We start from the raw sequence: 19,886 nt of genomic DNA on the forward strand, positions 1-19,886 counted from the left end.
CCTATATCATTAGCGAGGAAGACCCTCTTATCACCATCTGCCCCCACCCCCAGCATGAGATGTAATTCATTTCTCTTGGTCATTCCAGTCCCTTTCATCCTGGGTTGCATTCCTGCTTTTAGTCTTATTTTGTCATCTGGTTAATTTACATCTCTTTATGCTTGGGCCCCTGAAGAATGTCTGAGAGCCTTTGGAGAAGTGAGAATTGAAATTCTGTTCCTCTATGTCGAGGTGTATACTATTCACAACACAGTTGCTGACAACTTCAAGTGCAGAACTTCGAGATCATGAAGGAAAGAAACAGAAAATTCAATCCTCAGTTTTGTTGTAACCCTTGCATGCTAATTTTATTAGGGAAATAGCCATTGAGAAACCAAAGCTTGTTTCACGGGAAATGCAAGCCATGACGACTAGGGAGAGGCAGAGAGAGCTATAAATTAAAGACTTCAGCTACTCATTTAGCACATGCTTCCTGGCTCCTTGCCCTGTCACCTCTGTCTTTCCAGAAACCAGGTAAGTTCCTTCTGCACCAACTTAAGATTTCTGTGTTATGAGAGCCCCCATGTTTGTTAGTTTGAAAGAAGTACTTTTTTGGTACTAATCCCAAGTACCTAATTTGCCTTGGGATGGTTTTGTTTAATTCAGTGTTTACCCAGCTGTGACAATGTTATCTTGTCTGACAGTAAGTTAATTCATTTTATTTTTGAGTGAACCTGCAAGAAATCCTTGCAAGGAAACGTGGGAATGAGATGGAAGTTTAAACAGCAGATGTAAGGTGCGTTTGCAGGGATGGGCCCTTGAGAACAAAAATCCCTCAGAGTAGGCTTTTGATTGGCTTTAACCTCATTTTTGTTTTAAGATTTTTCTTTATTAACTAGTTGTAATTTGGCTGGTGAAAGTGAAAGCGTTAGTCGCTCAGTCGTGTCTGACTCTTTTCGACCCCATGGACTGTAGCCGGCCAGGCTCCTCTGTCCATGGGATTCTCCAGACAAGAATACTGGAGTGGGTAGCCATTCCCTTCTCCAGGGGGTCTTCCCAATCCAGTGATTGAACCCGGGTCTTCTGTATTGCAGGCAGATTTAGCTGGTGATGAAGAAAATACAAAACATGTTCTAGTTATTTTTGGTAAATGTTAATTGCTCTTTAAATTTAATTTTTGTGAGATAAACAAAATGTGAACTCACTGCATAAGCTTGAAATAATATAGAAAGCTATAAAAAAGGAAGCTCTTTTGCCCCCAGTTAATAATCCATGACCAGAGATACGTCACTGCCCTTTAAGGAACATTTAGCCCAGGGTCAGACTTGCATGCAGCTAGGGGCTGGGGTTTAGGAGCGCTCGTGTATCTGGCCAGTTTGTGCTGGATTTGAAGCAACTGAGAAAACAGAGTGTCAGAGAAGGCCACTGCGCTCTTGTCGAGGCTGGATCCGAGAACTCTGCTTGGACCTGAGGCCAACCCTTCCTACAGCCCCTGGCCTTGTTCTCGGCGGGACACGCCCGACATCGGAGGGCCAGGCTGGGCCAGCCCGGGAGAGGCGGCGGGCAGGCGGGTGCTGGGTGTGCGCGGTTCCGATAGAAGAAGAGAGAGCAGAGCCTCTCGGGGATTCACCCTGCTCCCTGGGACACAGAAGCCCAGAGGGCGCGGTGACGCCCCTCGATTCACGTCCCGTCAAGAGCAGGGCTGGGAAGTGGCCTTTCGCTGCGAGGGTGAAACTCCCTGCGTCCTGGCTCAGTGCCCGAAGAGGAGTGGGAGAGGGTGCCCTGACATGAAGCCTGTGGCCGAGTGGACCGTGCCCGCCGGGTTCTGATTGCTGTTGTTGCAGATCCTGCTGGAGTCATCATGGATTCGCTGGCCCCAGCAAGCTCTTGGTTTGGGTTGGATCTTTTCAAAGACCTGAGTAAAACGGATGAAGGCAACGTCTTGTTTTCCCCTGCGGGCATCTCAACCACCATCGGAATGCTGCCCCCGGTGGCCCCGGGGGCCACTGCCACCCGGCTGCAGGAGGTAGAGTGGGGCTTCCTCGCCACCCGGCTGCAGGAGGTAGAGTGGGGCTTCCTCGCCACCCGGCTGCAGGAGGTAGAGTGGGGCTTCCTCGCTTTCCAGCCACCCGGCTGCAGCAGGTAGAGTGGGGCTTCCTCGCTTTCCAGCCACCCGGCTGCAGGAGGTAGAGTGGGGCTTCCTCGCCACCCGGCTGCAGGAGGTAGAGTGGGGCTTCCTCGCCACCCGGCTGCAGCAGGTAGAGTGGGGCTTCCTCGCTTTCCAGCCGCAGGAGGTAGAGTGGGGCTTCCTCGCCACCCGGCTGCAGGAGGTAGAGTGGGGCTTCCTCGCCACCCGGCTGCAGGAAGCAGAGTGGGGCTTCCTCGCCACCCGGCTGCAGCAGGTAGAGTGGGGCTTCCTCGCCACCCGGCTGCAGGAGGTAGAGTGGGGCTTCCTCGCCACCCGGCTGCAGCAGGTAGAGTGGGGCTTCCTCGCTTTCCAGCCGCAGGCTTGTCTCTGGGGCCGTGCTCTGCCATTACCTCGAAAACCTGCCTCCCTTGATCTGGGGCCAGGAAACAGGGAGCATCTGAATGGAGCGATTTCAGGTCTATCAGCGAAGTCCTTTCCCCGCTTCCAATACCATCATGCCCTCTGCTCCCAAATGCTTGAGATTCCTTTGGGAGAGTGTCTTTGTCCAGAGCAATTCTGTTCAGTTCAGTCGCTCAGTCGTGTCCAACTCTTTGTGGCCCCATGGACTGCAGCACGCCAGGCCTCCCTGTCCATCACCAACTCCTGGAGTTTGCTCAAACTCATGTCCATTGAGTTGATGATGCCATCCAACCATCTCATCCTCTGTCATCCCCTTCTCCTGCCCTCAATCTTTCCCAGCATCAGGGTCTTTTCCAATGAGTCAGTCAGCTCTTTGCATCAGGTGGCCAAAATATTGGAGTTTCAGCTTTAGCATCAGTTCTTCCAATGAATATTCAGGACTGATTTCTTTTAGGATGGACTGGTTGGATCTCCTTGCAGTCCAAGGGATGCTCAAGAGTCTTCTCCAACACCACAGTTCAAAAGCATTAATTCTTTGGCGCTCAGCTTTCTTTATAGTCCAACTCTCACATCCATACATGACTACTGGAAAAAACCATAGCTTTAACTAGACAGACCTTTGTTGGCAAAGTAATATTTCTGCTTTTTAAAGGTTTGTCATAGCTTGCTCCTTTTCTTCCAAGGATCAAGCGTCTTTTAATTTCTTGGCTTCAGTCACCATCTGCAGTGATTTTGGAGCCCTTCCAAAATAAAGTCTGTCACTGTTTCCATTGTTTCCCCATCTATTTGCCATGAAGTGGCAAAGCCATTAAGCTCATAATTAAAGGTAGAGCAAGAAGGACAGAGTCTCCTGGGGGAAATGACATGATCCCCACTGTGGTGTAAATGACGCATCAAGGACGGATGAATGAAGGGACTAACCAGCAGAGGTGAGATCAGTGCGCAGCCCAGAACTTTTCATGATTTGCAGGGACAGGACTGTTTCCTGTGTAGCACAGAGGTCTCTTTAACAGATAGCCATTTTACCCTGACTGGACCCCTGTGAGCTTTTCTCTGCTCTCACCACTGCCATAGTACTTTTTTTTTGCAGGTGCCTTTCTCTGAAAAAGACACAGAAAGCTCAAGAATCAAAGAAGAAAAAGGGGTGGGGAGACAAGGGCTTCCCTGGTGGCTCACTGGTAAAGAACCCACCTGCCAGTGCAGGAGACGTGGGTTCATCTCTGGGTCAGGAAGATCCCCTGGAGAAGGAAATGGCAACCCATTCCAGTATTCTTGCTTGGAGAATCCCATGGACAGAGGAGCCTGGCGAGCTACAGTTCATGGGGTCGCAAAAGAGCGACTTAGCAACTAAACAACAAACAACAGGACATGTCTTATAGCGTCCAGTGATGACTTTGTAGATGTGGGTTCCCTGGGGAAACGTGTAGAAGATGTGATACTTATTGGTAAGCAATAGTAACAGCAGCAGCCAAATAATGTGGCTTATAGAGTACCATACAATAATAAACCCTAGTGTTGAGAGGAGACCTCAGCTTTAATGCTCACTAACCACTAGGATATATATCCATAAAGGCTAATAGACTGAACAGTCCCTGTAGCGGAGGGAATGTGTAGCACACACGTGTGCTAAGTCACTTCAGTTGTGTCCAGCTCTTTGCGACCCCATGGACTGTAGCCCACCAGGCTCCTCTGTCCATGGAATTCTCCAGGCAAGAATGCTGGAGTGGGTTGCCATTTCCTTCTCCAGGGGATCTTCCCGACCCAGGGGTCTAACACCTGTTTCCTATGTCTCCTGCATTGGCAGGCAAGTTCTTTACCATTAGCACCACCTGGGGAGCCCATTTTGGAGTTAAGAGTTCAAATCCTGGCTTCATCACTTAATAGCTGTGCCAGTTTGGGCAAGTTGCTCATCTTCTTTAAGCCCCTGTAACATGTCTAGTAGAGCAATTGGAACACACTGGTGACTTAGCCAAGTGGGCGCTGTGGTAGCAGCGGGTGATGTTATTACTGCAGACTTCCCTGGTGGCTGGATCAGGAAGATCCCCTGGAGAAGGGAATGGCAACCCACTTCAGTATTCCTGCCTGGAGAATTCCATGGACAGAGGAGCCTGGTGGGCTACAGTCCATGGGGTCGCAGAGTCAGACACGACTGAGTGACTAACACTTTTACCACATTCCATTTTTATTTTAAGGACCTTTTCCTACTCTATTGATGTTTTATTTAAAAAAATATTAGCCCAGGACCAACGACTTCTTGAGATCTCGTCCAGCTCTAGGGTTATAGCATACGTCACTCACAGGACAGTCTGTACAAACATGGCAAAGAGTCCGTAGGTCAGGGCTGGCATTCAGAGATGAATAGAGCTGCCCGGGAGGTCACATCTGCCATGACCGATGTCACAGCCCTTTTCCCAGGCCCTCATAAAATCGTGGCTCAAGCCCCCCAGCAGTATGAGCCATTCGTTTCACGATCCCACGTGGCCAGGTTGTCTGCACCGCTCAGATGCATGCATGAGGAGTCAGGCTTCCTTCTGGAGCATGGATGGCGCAGTTGGGTCCGACAGCTGCTCCGCGGTCCAGTCAGTCCACCGCTCAGATGCATGCATGAGGAGTCAGGCTTCCTTCTGGAGCATGGATGGCACAGTTGGGTCCGACAGCTGCTCCGCGGTCCAGTCAGTCCACCGCTCAGATGCATGCATGAGGAGTTAGGCTTCCTTCTGGAGCATGTATAGCGCAGTTGGGTCCGACAGCTGCTCCGCGGTCCAGTCAGTCCACCGCTCAGATGCATGCATGAGGAGTCAGGCTTCCTTCTGGAGCATGGATGGCGCAGCTGGGTCCGACAGCTGCTCCGCGGTCCGGTCAGTCCACCGCTCAGATGCATGCATGAGGAGTCAGGCTTCCTTCTGGAGCATGGATGGCACAGTTGGGTCCGACAGCTGCTCCGCGGTCCAGTCAGTCCACCGCTCAGATGCATGCATGAGGAGTCAGGCTTCCTTCTGGAGCATGTATAGCGCAGTTGGGTCCGACAGCTGCTCTGCGGTCCAGTCAGTCCACCGCTCAGATGCATGCATGAGGAGTCAGGCTTCCTTCTGGAGCATGGATGGCGCAGCTGGGTCCGACAGCTGCTCCGCGGTCCAGTCAGTCCACCGCTCAGATGCATGCATGAGGAGTCAGGCTTCCTTCTGGAGCATGTATAGCGCAGTTGGGTCCGACAGCTGCTCTGCGGTCCAGTCAGTCCACCGCTCAGATGCATGCATGAGGAGTCAGGCTTCCTTCTGGAGCATGGATGGCGCAGCTGGGTCCGACAGCTGCTCCGCGGTCCAGTCAGTCCACCGCTCAGATGCATGCATGAGGAGTCAGGCTTCCTTCTGGAGCATGTATAGCGCAGTTGGGTCCGACAGCTGCTCTGCGGTCCGGTCAGTCCACCGCTCAGATGCATGCATGAGGAGTCAGGCTTCCTTCTGGAGCGTGTATGGCGCAGTTGGGTCCGACAGCTGCTCTGCGGTCCGGTCAGTCCACCGCTCAGATGCATGCATGAGGAGTCAGGCTTCCTTCTGGAGCGTGTATGGCGCAGTTGGGTCCGACAGGTGCTCTGCGGTCCGGTCAGTCCACCGCTCAGATGCATGCATGAGGAGTCAGGCTTCCTTCTGGAGCGTGTATGGCGCAGTTGGGTCCGACAGCTGCTCTGCGGTCCGGTCAGTCCACCGCTCAGATGCATGCATGAGGAGTCAGGCTTCCTTCTGGAGCATGGATGGCGCAGTTGGGTCCGACAGCTGCTCCGCGGTCCGGTCAGTCCACCGGTGCTCATAACTGCTTTCAGGCACTTTTTCTCCCAAGCATGGCCCCATGCAGAGTCTCGGTGCAAACTAGAAAAAGATACACCTTGGGTGACAGATGCCCACTCCTAGGTGAAAAGCTATTAATCTTTCAGCATTGAGTGTGATGTTACTGGGCTTTTCACATATGGGATTCTGCCCATGGGGTTCTCCAGGCAAGAATATTGGAGTAGGCTGCCATGCCCTCCTCCAGTGAATCTTCCTGACCCAGGGACTGAACCTGAGTCTCTTATGTCTCTTGCACTGGCAGGCATGCGCTTTACTGCTGAGCCAGCACAGAAGTGCAGTGATGACCTCACTGCTTTGCTAGCTTCTACTCAGGCGCTCCCCCTGGTGTCTGTTTGTAGTGCTGCAGACTAGGGTGTGTGTTGATGGCCTTTGTGCTCAGTGACCAGCCTGGTGCCTGTCCCTCTTGACACTTAGATTCAGGCAAGACAGAAACCAGTCTCTCAGGCAGCTTCTGAAAAGCCAGAGTGTTGGACGCACATTCCACTCTTGTTTCTCAGGGAGTTGGGGTTGAGAGTTTTCTCCCAATCACACCATGAGGTGCACGTCATGAGTTGCCCGGCTGGGCTTTGGTGCAGTCTCTTCCTGGGCTTCATGCTTCTCTGGGTGACAGGAAGCTCTGAGCTGGTTTCGGAGTTTCTTCCAAAGGCATCTGGTCTCTGGATTCTTGTTAAGTCGGTGTTCCAGTGGGGGAAGAATGGCATCCAGAACCTACACCGAGCTCATGGACAACCCCCAAGGCTGCTGTGTCTTCTTGGTGTGGGAGGGTGGTGAATCTAGGTTTACTCGTGCCAAGATAACTCACTGAGTTTTTGTTTTGATTTTGAAGTTAGAGAAGACAGAAGAGGTACATCGCCAGTTCCAAAGGGTTTTGAGTGAGATAAGCAAACCCAATGATGATTATGAACTGAAAATAGCCAATCGGCTGTTTGGAGAAAAGACATACCTCTTCCTTCAAGTGAGTTTTGCTGAGTTCACAACATCTGTGACTGGTACTCAGGAATGGCCAAATGACTCTGTTAAGACTGGGATCCTGGAGGCAAGCTGCCTAATTTGAGTGCCTGACTCACCCCACATCCCTGGGGGTGTCCCTCCCACCCCTTCCTCTCACCCTCCACCACACCCCCTTCTGACCTGTCCTCCAGATACCCAGACCTTTTGGGAGCTTCTTTTTCATCTTGACAATCTCATTTTTGCCTTAACCCTACTGAACCTGCACAAAAATATGCATGGAAGTACTCAAAGTAATTCACCCAGTCCCTAAAAAGATCTCTTCTCATAATGTTAGTCATCTTCATGTACAGATAAATTTATTTAGAAATGATGGCAATGGATAAATTGAATTTTAAAGCTATTTCTATTCCTTCCCTGTTTCTCCTAAAGAAATACTTAGATTATGTTGAAAAACATTACCATGCTTCTCTGGAACCTGTTGATTTTGTAAATGCCGCAGATGAAAGTCGAAAGAAGATTAATTCCTGGGTTGAAAGCCAAACAAATGGTAGTGTATGGATGAACCGCTCATCATAAACACACTTCTGAGTGCCTGCTGTGAGTGAAGCCCTGTGCTGGGCCCTGCAGAGGGCATAAGGGTGCACAAGCTTTGGGAGGGGCCGAGATGGGCATTTTAGGTCGGAGGGGCAGGACTGGAGCCGAGGAGTGGGAGCATCCACCGCACAGTGAAATGGGCTCAGCAGGCGTGGACAGAGCCAAGGGAACTGGGCAGGGGACCACAGGAAGCCAACTCCGTGGAGACACGGAGTGGAGAATTATTTGTGCATAGCTGGGGATCACAGTGACTTTGGGGCTCCTGATACCTGGCTCATGTCTGTCGTGAGGTCACATTTGACTTTTATGTGAGCACCATAAGTAAAAATGTCAGAGGGCTCCTTTCTCTCGGTCTGTGAGAAGCATCAGCTCTCACTAAAGCCGCGCCTGGGCCTCCTGCAGGGACGGCGGCAGCCTTGAGCCTGGTCCAGGCAGGGACTCGACGAAGCCCCGCCTCCTCCGCCCCGCCCTCACGCCCTGGTAGGAACCAAACTCGCAGGAAAATACCAGAGAGAACGTTAGAGTTGGCAGAGCGGTGCTGACGCTTTAGTGTTGGCATTTCAGAATACATTTAAAAAAGATTTATTTATGGATTTGGCTGTATCAGGTCTTAGTTTTGGCTGGTGGAATCTCCGGTGGTGGCACGCGAGGTCTTCAACTGCAGCATGCAAACTCTTAGCTGCAATCTCTGGGATCGAGCTCTCTGACCAGGGAGAATACATTAAAAAAAAAAAAATTCCAGTAATCAGGGAGACATCTGTTATTTTAGATTGTAGTTCTTCATACTCAGTCCAAAGGAAAAGAAAATTTTAAGAGGGGGATAAAAGAGGATCTATCAAAGGGTTGGTTGAAGGCAGTCTCCTTCAGAATTTCAGTGGAATGGGCTGAACCCAGAGATGAAACATCAGCTCCTTTGCAATGAAATAAGAGATCTCTAAATCTCAGGGGGCAGCTGTATTGAGTGGGTTAAAAATAATAATAGCTAACTCCGAGTACTTATTATGAGCTGGATAATATTCTAAGTGCTTTTCTACACAGGAAATCATTGACTCCTTTCACAGCTCTGTGAGGCAGGTTTTATTCCTGTTTTACAGGTGTGGAAACTGAGACACAGAGAGCTTAAATAACTTACCCGAGATCCCTCAGCCAATGAGAGGCAAAGCTGGGTACCAGCAGAGGCAGTCTGGCTCCAGAGCCTGAGCCCTTAGCCCTCACACCTCTGTTTATCCTGGGGGATAAACTGGCGATGTGCAGAGTGAGAACCGCCTATGATTTCTGCCAGCGAACTCTTTGTCGACAAAGCCTTCAGGTGCTGAGCTGGCTGAGTTTGAAATGATTGGTCAAGTCCATCTTCATTGTATCTGCCATGTGGAGCACTTGTAATTTTGAAGATGGACCCATTTTGTTCTTGTTGCTGTTCATTTGCAGAAAAAATAAAGGACCTGCTTCCAGACGGCTCTTTAAGCAGCTCCATCAAGCTGGTGGTGGTGAATGTAATTTATTTTAAAGGGCAATGGAACAGGGAGTTTAAGAAAGAAAATACCAAGGAGGAGGAATTTTGGCTGAATAAGGTATGTTCTTTAATTAATTTATGTGATATGCTTACAGATAAAATGTAGAATCTGAAGTCATATTTGAGCAAATGTACATGGTGTATGACTTCCCAGGTGGCTCAGGGTTAAAGAATCTGCCTGCTAATTTAGGAGACGCAGGTTCAGTCCCTGGGTCGGGAAGATCCCCTGGAGGAGGAAATGACAACCCATTCCAGTATTCGTGCCTGAAAAATCCCATGGACTGAGGAGCCTGGCAGGCTACGTCCAAAGGGTCACAAAGAGTCGGATACAACCTAGCCACTAAACAACAACAGTGTGATATATATATATATATATGTATGTATGTATGTATGTATATACATACATATGTGTGTATATATATATATATATATGTATATAAAATGCTGATTCCTAGGCTCTGGTCTTTAGCTGGTCTTAGGTTGGGGAATTATTTTGGGGAGCCCCCTTGGTGGCCCTCTGCCCCTTGACACCGTGAACTCTGCTGACTTGTCGCAGAACACAAGCAAGCCTGTGCTGATGATGACACAGCGCCAGTCCTTTAGCTTCAAGACCCTGGAGGATGTGCCAGCCAAAATTCTGGGCCTTCCGTATCGAGACCATGACCTCAGCATGTTCCTGCTGCTGCCCAATGACGTGGGCGGTCTGGAGAAGGTAAAGCCTTGCCTCTTCCTCCTTCTGCCTTCATCTCCTGAGGCTCTCTATCCCAGGGCTTGTTTCTGGGTGTGTCTAGAGTTAGGGCTCTGATCTGAAGCTGGTGAAATAGAAAATATTTCTGTGTCTGCAGCAGGTAAAGATAGGTATCTAAAGAGAAGCATTAAATGGTGTCAGGTTTATTGAGAAGTACCAATACTAAAATATTCGGGGATGAGATAACATGAACATTTGAGGTCACATAGGAGTTCTAAAGATCACCCACCATTCTCCAAAGTGGTTGATCTCTCTGGACCCTTTCTCCCAGGGAAGAAAATCACCTATGCACGTAGATAGCAATTTCAAATTCTATTCACAGTCTGTTGGACTTTCTGAATTCCTTTGTTAGACATTTCATTTTTTTAAAGACTTTTAAAGGGCAATTTTATGTTTATAGCAAAACTTAGAGGAAGGTACAGAGATTTCCAGTAGACCTTGTGCCCCCATGTGCCGCAGCCTCCGCATAATCAGTGTCACTTAGCAGTATGTTTTTTTACCCCAAATAAACCTACCTTGACTCATAATAAAAGTCCATAGGACCCTTAATCATAAATCCCTTGATTTAGGCCTGTCCACTGGTTGCTCAGACATTAAAGAATCTGCCTGTAATGGGGGAAACCTGGGTTTGATCCCTGGGGTGGGAAGGTCGCCTGGAAAAGGGAATGGCAACCTGCACCAGGATTCTTGCCTGGAAAATTCCATGGTCACAGGAGCCTGACAAGCTATAGTCCATGGGGTCAAAAAAAGTCAAACACAACTGAGTGACTAATACTTAAACTAAAGCTACTTTGTAGTTAAAATATTGATGTGGTGAGTAGCCTGTATTTTGGAGAACAGGAAGGTTGTTTCAAATCCCTATTCTTCTATTTAGTAGCTTTCTACCCTTTGATGTTTCTTAATTTCTTTGAACCTCAATATTTTCTCATTTATAAAATGGGTTCCATAGTTCTTAATGTGTGTGTTGTAATGATTAGAATATATATATATATAACATATATATATATGCACACACATACATATACATGTACACTCTGGACCAACTCTAAGATATCTCCTAGAATGGATCTAGGACATGAAAAAAACTTGCCTAGAATGGGTCCAGTTCTTGGAAAGTGCTCAATAAATCAATGGATGCTGTATTATTAAGATACTAGATGCTGTGCTGCTTCTGTGAAACGTGTTTAGCAGCATTATATGTTGGCAAATATTTTGGGAAAGCAAAATGACAGTATGTATGCAAGCTTTATGAGATGGACATACTACTTACTGTTCTAACAAGGCATTTATCTGCAAGCTGTGAAGTATTCATAATCTGACTCAAAAACTGCAGTTGTGGGAATTGCTGTAGGGAAATAATTCAAGAGAATAAAATTTACTTTCTGAGCCAAATCAGTAGCATCTTCATTAAATACCTGGTGACTCAGATAGTAAAGAATCTGCCTGCAATACAGGAGACATAGCTTCGATCCCTGGGTAGGAAAGATCCCCTGGAGAAGGAAATGGAAAGCCACTCCAGTATTGCTGTCTGGAGAACTCCATGGACAGAAGAACCTGGCAGGCTAGAGTCTATGGGGTTGCAAAGAGTCAGACACTAGGATGCTGGGCTTGAAGTTTATAATAATAATAATAATCATGATTTTGTTATTAATAGATACTGTAGTGAAGTAAGCCAGAAAGAAAAACACCAATACAGTATACTGTGGCATATATATGGAATTTAGAAAGATGGTAATGATAACCCTATATGCAAAACAGAAAAAGAGACACAGATGTACAGAACAGACTTTTGAACTCTGTGGGAGAAGGCGAGGGTGGGATGTTTTGAGAGAACAGCACCGAAACATGTATATTATCGAGGGTGAAACAGATCACCAGCCCAGGTTGGATGCATGAGACAAGTGCTCAGCCCTGGTGTACTGGGAAGACCCAGAGGGGTCGGGTGGAGAGGGAGGTGGGAGGGGGGATCGGGATGGGGAATGCATGTAAATCCATGGCTGATTCATGTCAATGTATGGCAAAAACCACTACAATATTGTAAAGTAATTAGCCTCCAACTAATAAAAATAAATGGGAAAAAAAAGAAGAAAAAAAAGAAAAAAAAAAGAAAGTGGATATTCAATGTAATTGCAACTATATAAATATATATTATATATTAATATAACAAATTGCATTCATTATAATTTCATAAATTAAGTACATTATAATATAGTAATATATAAACTATAATATTCATTATATTGATAGTATAATATATAAGATAGTATATAAATTATATAATACATATGTAGACAAAGATTAAAAGGGAATAGTAAAAAATGAAATAATATATATTAAGTTAATAAAATAAGAAATGACTTAAAAATGTATTTACATGCAATAGATTTTCAAACATATACAGATAATTTAAATATAGAAATATGAGGAGAGCCTAGTGTGTGTGTGTGTGTGTGTGTGTGTGTATAGCAGTTGAGTGAAATAAAATTTCTGCTTTCATTTGTTACTAAAACTAATAATAATTTCTGACTGACATACACTAGTATTGCACTGTTTGGAATTTGCACTGATGATCGGGTCATTCTTCTCTTTTTTTCCTTAACAGATTATAGATAAAATAACTCCTGAGAAGTTAATAGAGTGGACTAGCGCGGGGCGTATGGAAGAGAGGGCCGTGGACTTGCGCTTGCCCCGGTTCCGGGCGGTGGGCAGTTACGACCTGGAGGCCGCCTCCGCGGGGCTGCGCGCCGCCGGCCTCGCGGGGAGCCCCGGGGGCGCCGGGCTGCGGGCCCACAAGCTGCTGCACAGGGCGGTGCTGGAGGTGACCGAGGCGGGCACGGAGGCTGCGGCCGCCACCGCTGTGGGCTTCGCCGTCACGGCGGCCCCAGACTGGGAACGTTTTCACTGCAATCACCCTTTCCTGTTCTTCATCAGGCACAACGAGTCCGACAGCGTCCTTTTCTTTGGCCGATTTTCTTCTCCTTAGCACAGTCCCTGCCTTGGTGAACAGCCGCCGCCACCGGTGCTGGGGTGTTCATAGGCTTATGGCAACAGCCCGCTCTTTAAAAAATTGTTTTACTTGAATTCCAGCCTTACCATCAAAATCAATGATTAATGACTGCAATATTTACAAATTTCTCTGAAACTGAAATGTTTTGTTTGTGACGTGCGGATAGCAAGTCAAATCAAGGCTCCTTAATAGGCTTCCACTGATTTCCTCTAGGAAATCAATGCTTTGTACTTTTGTGCACTAATGGAGAGAAACAGTCTCTTTTGTGAAGACCGTGGACTAGTGATTTTGAGATTCCCACCAGTTTCAATATTTTGGTAGTTTATAACACAGGAGTAAAAGAAAACAAAGATTTATATTCAGTTCATGTGTTGCTTTTTTCTTTCTTAGCATATAGTGTGGCAAACTTAACCTAGGAAAGAGAATTGAGAAACACATTAGCAAAACATAAATTAAAACTCAAAAACCAAAACAAAATAAAGCAATCTACCAGGCAGAGAGGATTCCCATATTTTCATCCTCTGTTCAAATAGTAGATTATCCATTGTCAGTTTCATGAGCATTTTGATATTGTGAAATAAATGTGATCATAAAATACACCATTTTAAGCCTAGAACTTGACACATTTTGATAACTGTGCACATGAAAACACTATCACACCCAGAATACAGAACACTTGCATCATCCTCCGAGGTTCTTTGCTCTGCTTCTGAGTCAGCGTTCCTTGAACAAACCCTGATCAGCCAACAGCTGGTCTGCCTTTAATCACTCCAGGGTGGATCTGTCATTTCTAGTTTCATTCAAATGGATTCAGACTATGTCCTCTTTCATGTCTAGCTTCTGTCGCTCGGCACTGTGTTTTGAGAATCATGAGACTAGTTGGGGCATCAGTAGTTGATTACTATCTATTGACAAGCAGTGTTCCACCATCTGGATAAACCACATTTTGTTTATCCATTCACTCATGGACGGGCACTTTTGTTGCTTCCAGCGCATGGCAGCTGTACACAATGCTTGTTGTTTAGTCGCTCAGTCGTGTCCAAATCTTTTGTGACCCCGTGGACTGTAGCCTGCCAGACTCCTCTGTCCCTGGGATTCTCCAGACAAGAATACTGGAGTGGGTAGCCCTTTCCTTTTCCAGGGGATCGCCCCAACACGGGGGTTGAACTCACGTCTCCTGCATTGCAGGTGGATTCTTTACCACTGAGTCACCAGGGAAGCCAATGAATAATGTTACTATGCCCATAAGTGTGTGAACGTATGTTTTCACTTCTCTTTGAGTAGATAGCCAGGAGCGAAATTACTGGGTCAGATGATAAATACATGTTTAATTGTATAAGAAACAGCTAATATGTTCTCCAAAATGGCTGTACTATTTTCTACTACAAGCAGCGAGTGAACATCGCAGTTGCCCTGAAGACACACCGGTGGGTGGTGTGGCCAGTCCGCTTCATTATAGCCGTTCTCGTGGATGTGAGGTGGCATCTCATTGTGGTTATGCATTTTCCTTTGACTAATAATGTTGAGCATCTTTTTTTTTTTTTAATACAAATCTACAGCTTTAATGTAACAACAAATCATAAGTACATGTGTTAGCTATCTTTCTCTAACATTAAAGTAGTATATGTTTCATTTTTTGTAAAAACATATGCAACGCATAAAACCTTTAATCCCATGTAATACAGTCTAACAAGTGTGAACCACGTAGAATGTTAAGATTTTCTTTTATGTGAAGATATACATTTCAGTCTATTATCACAGGCATTGTAAAGGTGACCCAAAAATGTTTATCGTTTGCAACTGTATATAGAGAACAAACCGCCCAGAAATTAGTATTTCTTGATAATCCTACTGAGTGGTATTAAAGTGGCCTGCCTGAAAGGGCAAATTACTTATCTGGAAACTTAAAATAGCAGAGATCAATGTATATTAAATAATACATGAGTGAAAAAAAATACAATGTACAATAGCAGAAGGTTACAAAACTGAATACTGTGTAAAAGATTTATTAGTCTGTACAAGTTTGTACCAAGATTTTCACTGCAACAGTATTTTCCCATATACATCGAAATCTGGAAGCAATATGCCTTTCTCAAGTTACAGTTTAGTGTTTTTTTCCCCCAACCCTCAAAACACGGAAATATGTTTTTGAATATCAACTAGTCATTTATGGAAGTCATAAGATACAGATATTCATTAACATTACACAAGCTATAATTGAACTACCGGAACAAACACCACCAACATTTATGGGAAAAGGTGTTGGTTTTAAAGGTGATAAGTGCTACATGAGTTACATAAACATACTACTCCTGTCCTTCTGAAACCAAAATGGGGGAACCTTATTGCCATTCTGTCAACCACCACACAACCCAAAATGCTGCACAGAGGCTCATGAAGCCATGTACACATCACAGAATTAAAACTCCAGCTAAGTAATGAGCTACTCTTGAAGTCAAGGAAGACCAAACTTCTTTAACATATTAATGCTACTTCAGAAGTATCATCACAACAAATGGGATTTAATTATAAATTGGCCTCAACCACATCCTGCAAAGAGGATTTTGCTTAGTACTAAAGAGAATCCGTCAGCGAACATCCTAGGAAAGCTGTGGAATCATGCTCTTTTTTAGTCCTGAAGGGAAATCTGCCAGGTTTGATGACATCTGTTTATCTCCCAGTGGTCCTGGGAGTTCTACAATACCAATTAATTCAGTAATTGATAAGTATTTAAGCAAAAAGGAGACCAAAACTAGACTTTGTATCGACATATACTAGACAGGTGGATTTTTAAAAAATCACATGATGAATGTAAATCATAAAATCAACTGTACTTATAAAGGTACACCTATTTTATGTTACATAAAAAACTGCAGATTGCAAACTGTGCATGCTTACGTTTTAGCTGGAAAAGTCAAAGAGTGGGCTTTCTCACAAATATTTACTGCCATGATACAAAACAAATATGTGCAAACTGCAAGGTCCCTAAAATAGCAGTTAGAGAGTTTATATACAGAAAGATGACATTAGCTGATCAAATACGCAAGAGATGGCGTCTCCCAGAGTTTATAACACAGAACAGTAACCACCACACGCTCCGCCTCCTTGGCCTTCTTCCCTGGGTGTCAGCTTGACTCCTTTATTCTGGTTCTCACTTGCCCACAGTCCAGGGGTCTGAATGATCTTTTCAACAAGTTCCTCAAAAGCACACTGTACACCATCACAGGTTTTTGCACTTGCCTGTATAAATAACATGGAATGCTTTCATGCAAATTTCAGGCCTTCATTTCTATCAACTTCACGATTTTCCTTATCAATTTTATTTCCAACTAGCGTGTTTACTATGTCATTTCTCGTGCAGTATGTTTCCAACTCATTTAACCAATTATCCAGTTTAACAAAGGTGTCTCTTCTTGTGACATCATAAACTAAAATAACCCCCTGTGCACCTCTATAATAGCTGGGAGTTAATGTTCTGAACCTTTCTTGACCAGCAGTATCCCATATTGCAAGTTTTGCCTTATTTCTGTCCACTGAAATTATTTTCACCTTAAAATCAACACCTATTGTTGCTGCAAGTTCTGGATCAAAAGTATCATCTGTGAACCTCAAGAGCAGGCTGGACTTGCCCACGCCGCTCTCGCTGATGATGAGGATCTTCAGGGTGGTTAGCACGTCCTCGTCCATCCTGACCCTGCTCCACACCGCGAGCAGCTGGCCGCCCCTTCCGCTTTTCCAATGTTGAGCATCTTTTCATGTGCATATTGACCCTGCGTGTATATTCTTATGTGAAATGTCTGTTCAAATTTTTTGCCCATTTTTATTAGATTGTTTACTTTTTTTTTCATTATTGATGTGTAATTTCTTTTAATATATTCTAAATAAAAATTTTCTGTCAGATGTATTTTTCTTAATGGTGTCATTGAAAAGCAGTTTTAAATTTTAATGGGATCCAACTCATTAATTTTTTTCTTTTATGATTTCTGTTTTTCTGTCTTATTAGAGAAATCTTTGTCTATCTCAAGTCTGCTAAGACTTTCTCCTAGAACTTTTATGGTATTGAGCTTTTGCATTTAGATCTATGATTTTTTTTATTTTTATTTTTTTGTATACCCAATAGTCTTTTTTATTTATTTATTTATTTTAATTGGAGGCTACTTACTTTACAATATTGTAATGGTTTTTGCCATACATTGACATGAATCAGCCATGGGTGTACATGTGTTCCCCATCCTGAACCCCCCCCCCCCCCCCCACCTCCTTCCCCATCCCATCCCTCTGGGTCATCCCAGCGCACCAGCCCTGAGCACCCTGTCTCATGCATCCAACCTGGACTGGCGATCCGTTTCACATATGATAATATACATGTTTCAATGCTATTCTCTCAAATCATCCCACCCTCCCCTTCTCCCACAGAGTCCAAAAGACTGTTCTATATGTCTGTGTCTCTTTTGCTGTCTCACATATAGGGTTATTGTTACCATCTTTCTAAATTCCATATTATGCATTAGTATACTGTATTGGTTTTTTTCTTTCTGGCTTACTTCACTCTGTATAATAGGCTCCAGTTTCATCCACCTCATTAGAACTGATTCAAATGTATTTTTTTAATGGCTGAGTAATATTCCATTGTGTATATGTACCACAGCTTCCTTATCCATTCATCTGCTGATGGGCATCTAGGTTGCTTCCATGTCCTGGCTATTGTAAACAGTGCTGTGGTGAACATTGTTCAGTTCTGGTTGTCTCGGTGTGTATGCCCAGCAGGGGGATTGCTGGGTCATATGGCAGTTCTATGATTTAGTTTGAATTAATTTTTGTGAAATATGCGTGTGGTGTTGCAGAAACCAGTACTCGAGAAACCAAGCACCACACTTGGAGAGTTGGAGAACTCAGGTTTATTACGCCGGCGGGCCCAGAGGAGTTAACACTCCAAGCTCTGAGCCCTGAACAAAGGGATTACAGAGTTTTTATAGACAGACGGTAGTGGGCAACACTAGCTGTTAACAGGCTGGTTTAAACCAAGGGGTTTCACGCGCGGGAACAGTGGTCAAGATGGGGAGGGGGATGCCTGACCTTTACATGGACAGGCATGATTAAGCAGGTTTGCAGGGGCTGGGCAATTGCAAAGAGCAGGACAAGGGTGAGTGAGATAAGCTCCAGTTCCTAGTATTGTAAGTCCCCACTTTCTGAGACTATGTGACCTACGTGATCCAGACTTTGCAAGGGGCAAGCTGAGTTACAGAGGCAGAAGGAGAAGGAGGTTATGTAAAATTTTAACTTTTCCTCTTCAGTGGCTCATTATTTTTAGTGTGGACATTCAATCATTCCAGCATCACTTGACGACATTCACCCTCAGTGGTTTAAGTGCCTTGGCACCTTTGTGACATGTACACACGCTCGGTCTGCTTCTAGACCCTCTTTTGGTCCCCTGATCTGTTTCTATCACATGTCACTACCTCCGCCTCCCTGAGAATAGCCCCCTCCTGCGGTTTAATTTGCCTAACAATAATGTAACCGATCAGGCTTTCATATGGCCAGCGCGGCGGACTGTGCCTTTTGCATCCTTTCCGTTAACCTATTCGTGTTCTTAGGTGGGGTTTTTAGAAAGGACTTCGTTGCTTATTTAGTTTTGGGGGCTCCGGGTCTTTGTGCACGCGGCTCTCTCCAGTCGCGGTTCTCGGGCTCCTCAGGCGGTGACTTCTCCGGCTGTGGAGCCCGGGCTCTCGGGTGCAGGGCCTCAGCAGCTGTGGCTCCCCAGCATGCGGGGTCTTCCTGGACCAGGGATCGAACCCGTGTCCTCTGCACTGGCAGGCAGATTCTTAACCACTGGACCACCAGGGAAGTCCTGCTTTTGTTTTAAGTAGACATTGTAGACTGGGATGTTCTGATCATCCCATGGGTGTAAAATGGACTGCCCACCAAAAAAACAAAGAGGTTGGATGCTGAGATTAATGATCCCACACCTGCCCCAAGGATGCTAATTCCTCGTGTAATGAGGCTTCTGGGGAGTTTGTGGCAGGGTTCCTGGCTGCCGAGACCCTGGAGGGCTCGACTGTGGTGAGGAGCTGGGCCCGGGGAAGGGCTCCTGGGCTCGGCCGCGCTTGCTCGGCTTGCACTTCCTGCAGGTACCGGCGGAGGGCGCTCCAGGCCGTTCCTCGTCAGCAGGCTTAGTGGGGGGGCGGGGGGTGGGAGGCGGGGGGGGGGCGGGTGGGGAGTGGGGTGGGCTGGGGGGCGGGGGGCGGGGGGCGGGGGGCGGGTGGGGAGTGGAGGGGGCGGGTTAGAGGGAAACAAAAAGGGGTGGGACTAGAATGTTGTCTGGAGAAGGAAATGGCAACCCACTCCAGTGTTCTTGCCTGGAGAATCCCATGGACAGAGGAGCCTGGCGGGCTACAGTCCACGGGGTCACAAAGAGTCGGACACGACTGAGTGACTAAACCACAGGATGTTGTCAGTAGTCAGTTATCAAACATGAGTCAGACTCTTTATTACACCGGGTCTTGCTTTTTAAATATAGTCTGACAGTTTCTATCCTTTTGTGTGAGTTTGTGTATCAATTGCTCAGTCGTATCCAACTCTTTTACCAACCCACTGACGGTACACCGCCAGGTTCTTCGGTCCATGAAATTTTCCATGGAAGAATACTGGAGTGTGTTGCCATTTCCTACTCCAGGGGATCTTCCCGACTCAGGGATTGAACC

The 19,886-nt window shown here is 46.1% G+C and overlaps 1 protein-coding gene and 1 pseudogene across 1 annotated transcript in view; one reads left to right on the forward strand and one right to left on the reverse strand.

Annotated features, from left to right (window-relative positions):
• The window catches only part of LOC110145346 (serpin B13), a 33,237-nt gene extending 19,685 nt beyond the window's left edge, over positions 1-13,552 (forward strand). The window contains exons 6-12 of the mRNA XM_070464494.1: positions 507-513; positions 1,773-2,005; positions 7,199-7,327; positions 7,753-7,870; positions 9,346-9,488; positions 9,987-10,142; positions 12,781-13,552. Of these exons, the coding sequence (XP_070320595.1) occupies positions 507-513; positions 1,773-2,005; positions 7,199-7,327; positions 7,753-7,870; positions 9,346-9,488; positions 9,987-10,142; positions 12,781-13,161 (1,167 nt within the window). The 3' untranslated portion in view covers positions 13,162-13,552. The remainder of the gene's footprint in view (positions 1-506; positions 514-1,772; positions 2,006-7,198; positions 7,328-7,752; positions 7,871-9,345; positions 9,489-9,986; positions 10,143-12,780) is intronic.
• Positions 13,553-15,177: 1,625 nt separating this feature from the next.
• Positions 15,178-16,915, reverse strand: LOC110145344 (ras-related protein Rab-18 pseudogene; annotated as a pseudogene).
• Between the last annotated feature and the right edge of the window lie 2,971 nt (positions 16,916-19,886).

Source organism: Odocoileus virginianus, unplaced genomic scaffold (genome assembly GCF_023699985.2).
Source record: "Odocoileus virginianus isolate 20LAN1187 ecotype Illinois unplaced genomic scaffold, Ovbor_1.2 Unplaced_Contig_26, whole genome shotgun sequence".
Taxonomy (NCBI): Eukaryota; Metazoa; Chordata; class Mammalia; order Artiodactyla; family Cervidae; genus Odocoileus; species Odocoileus virginianus.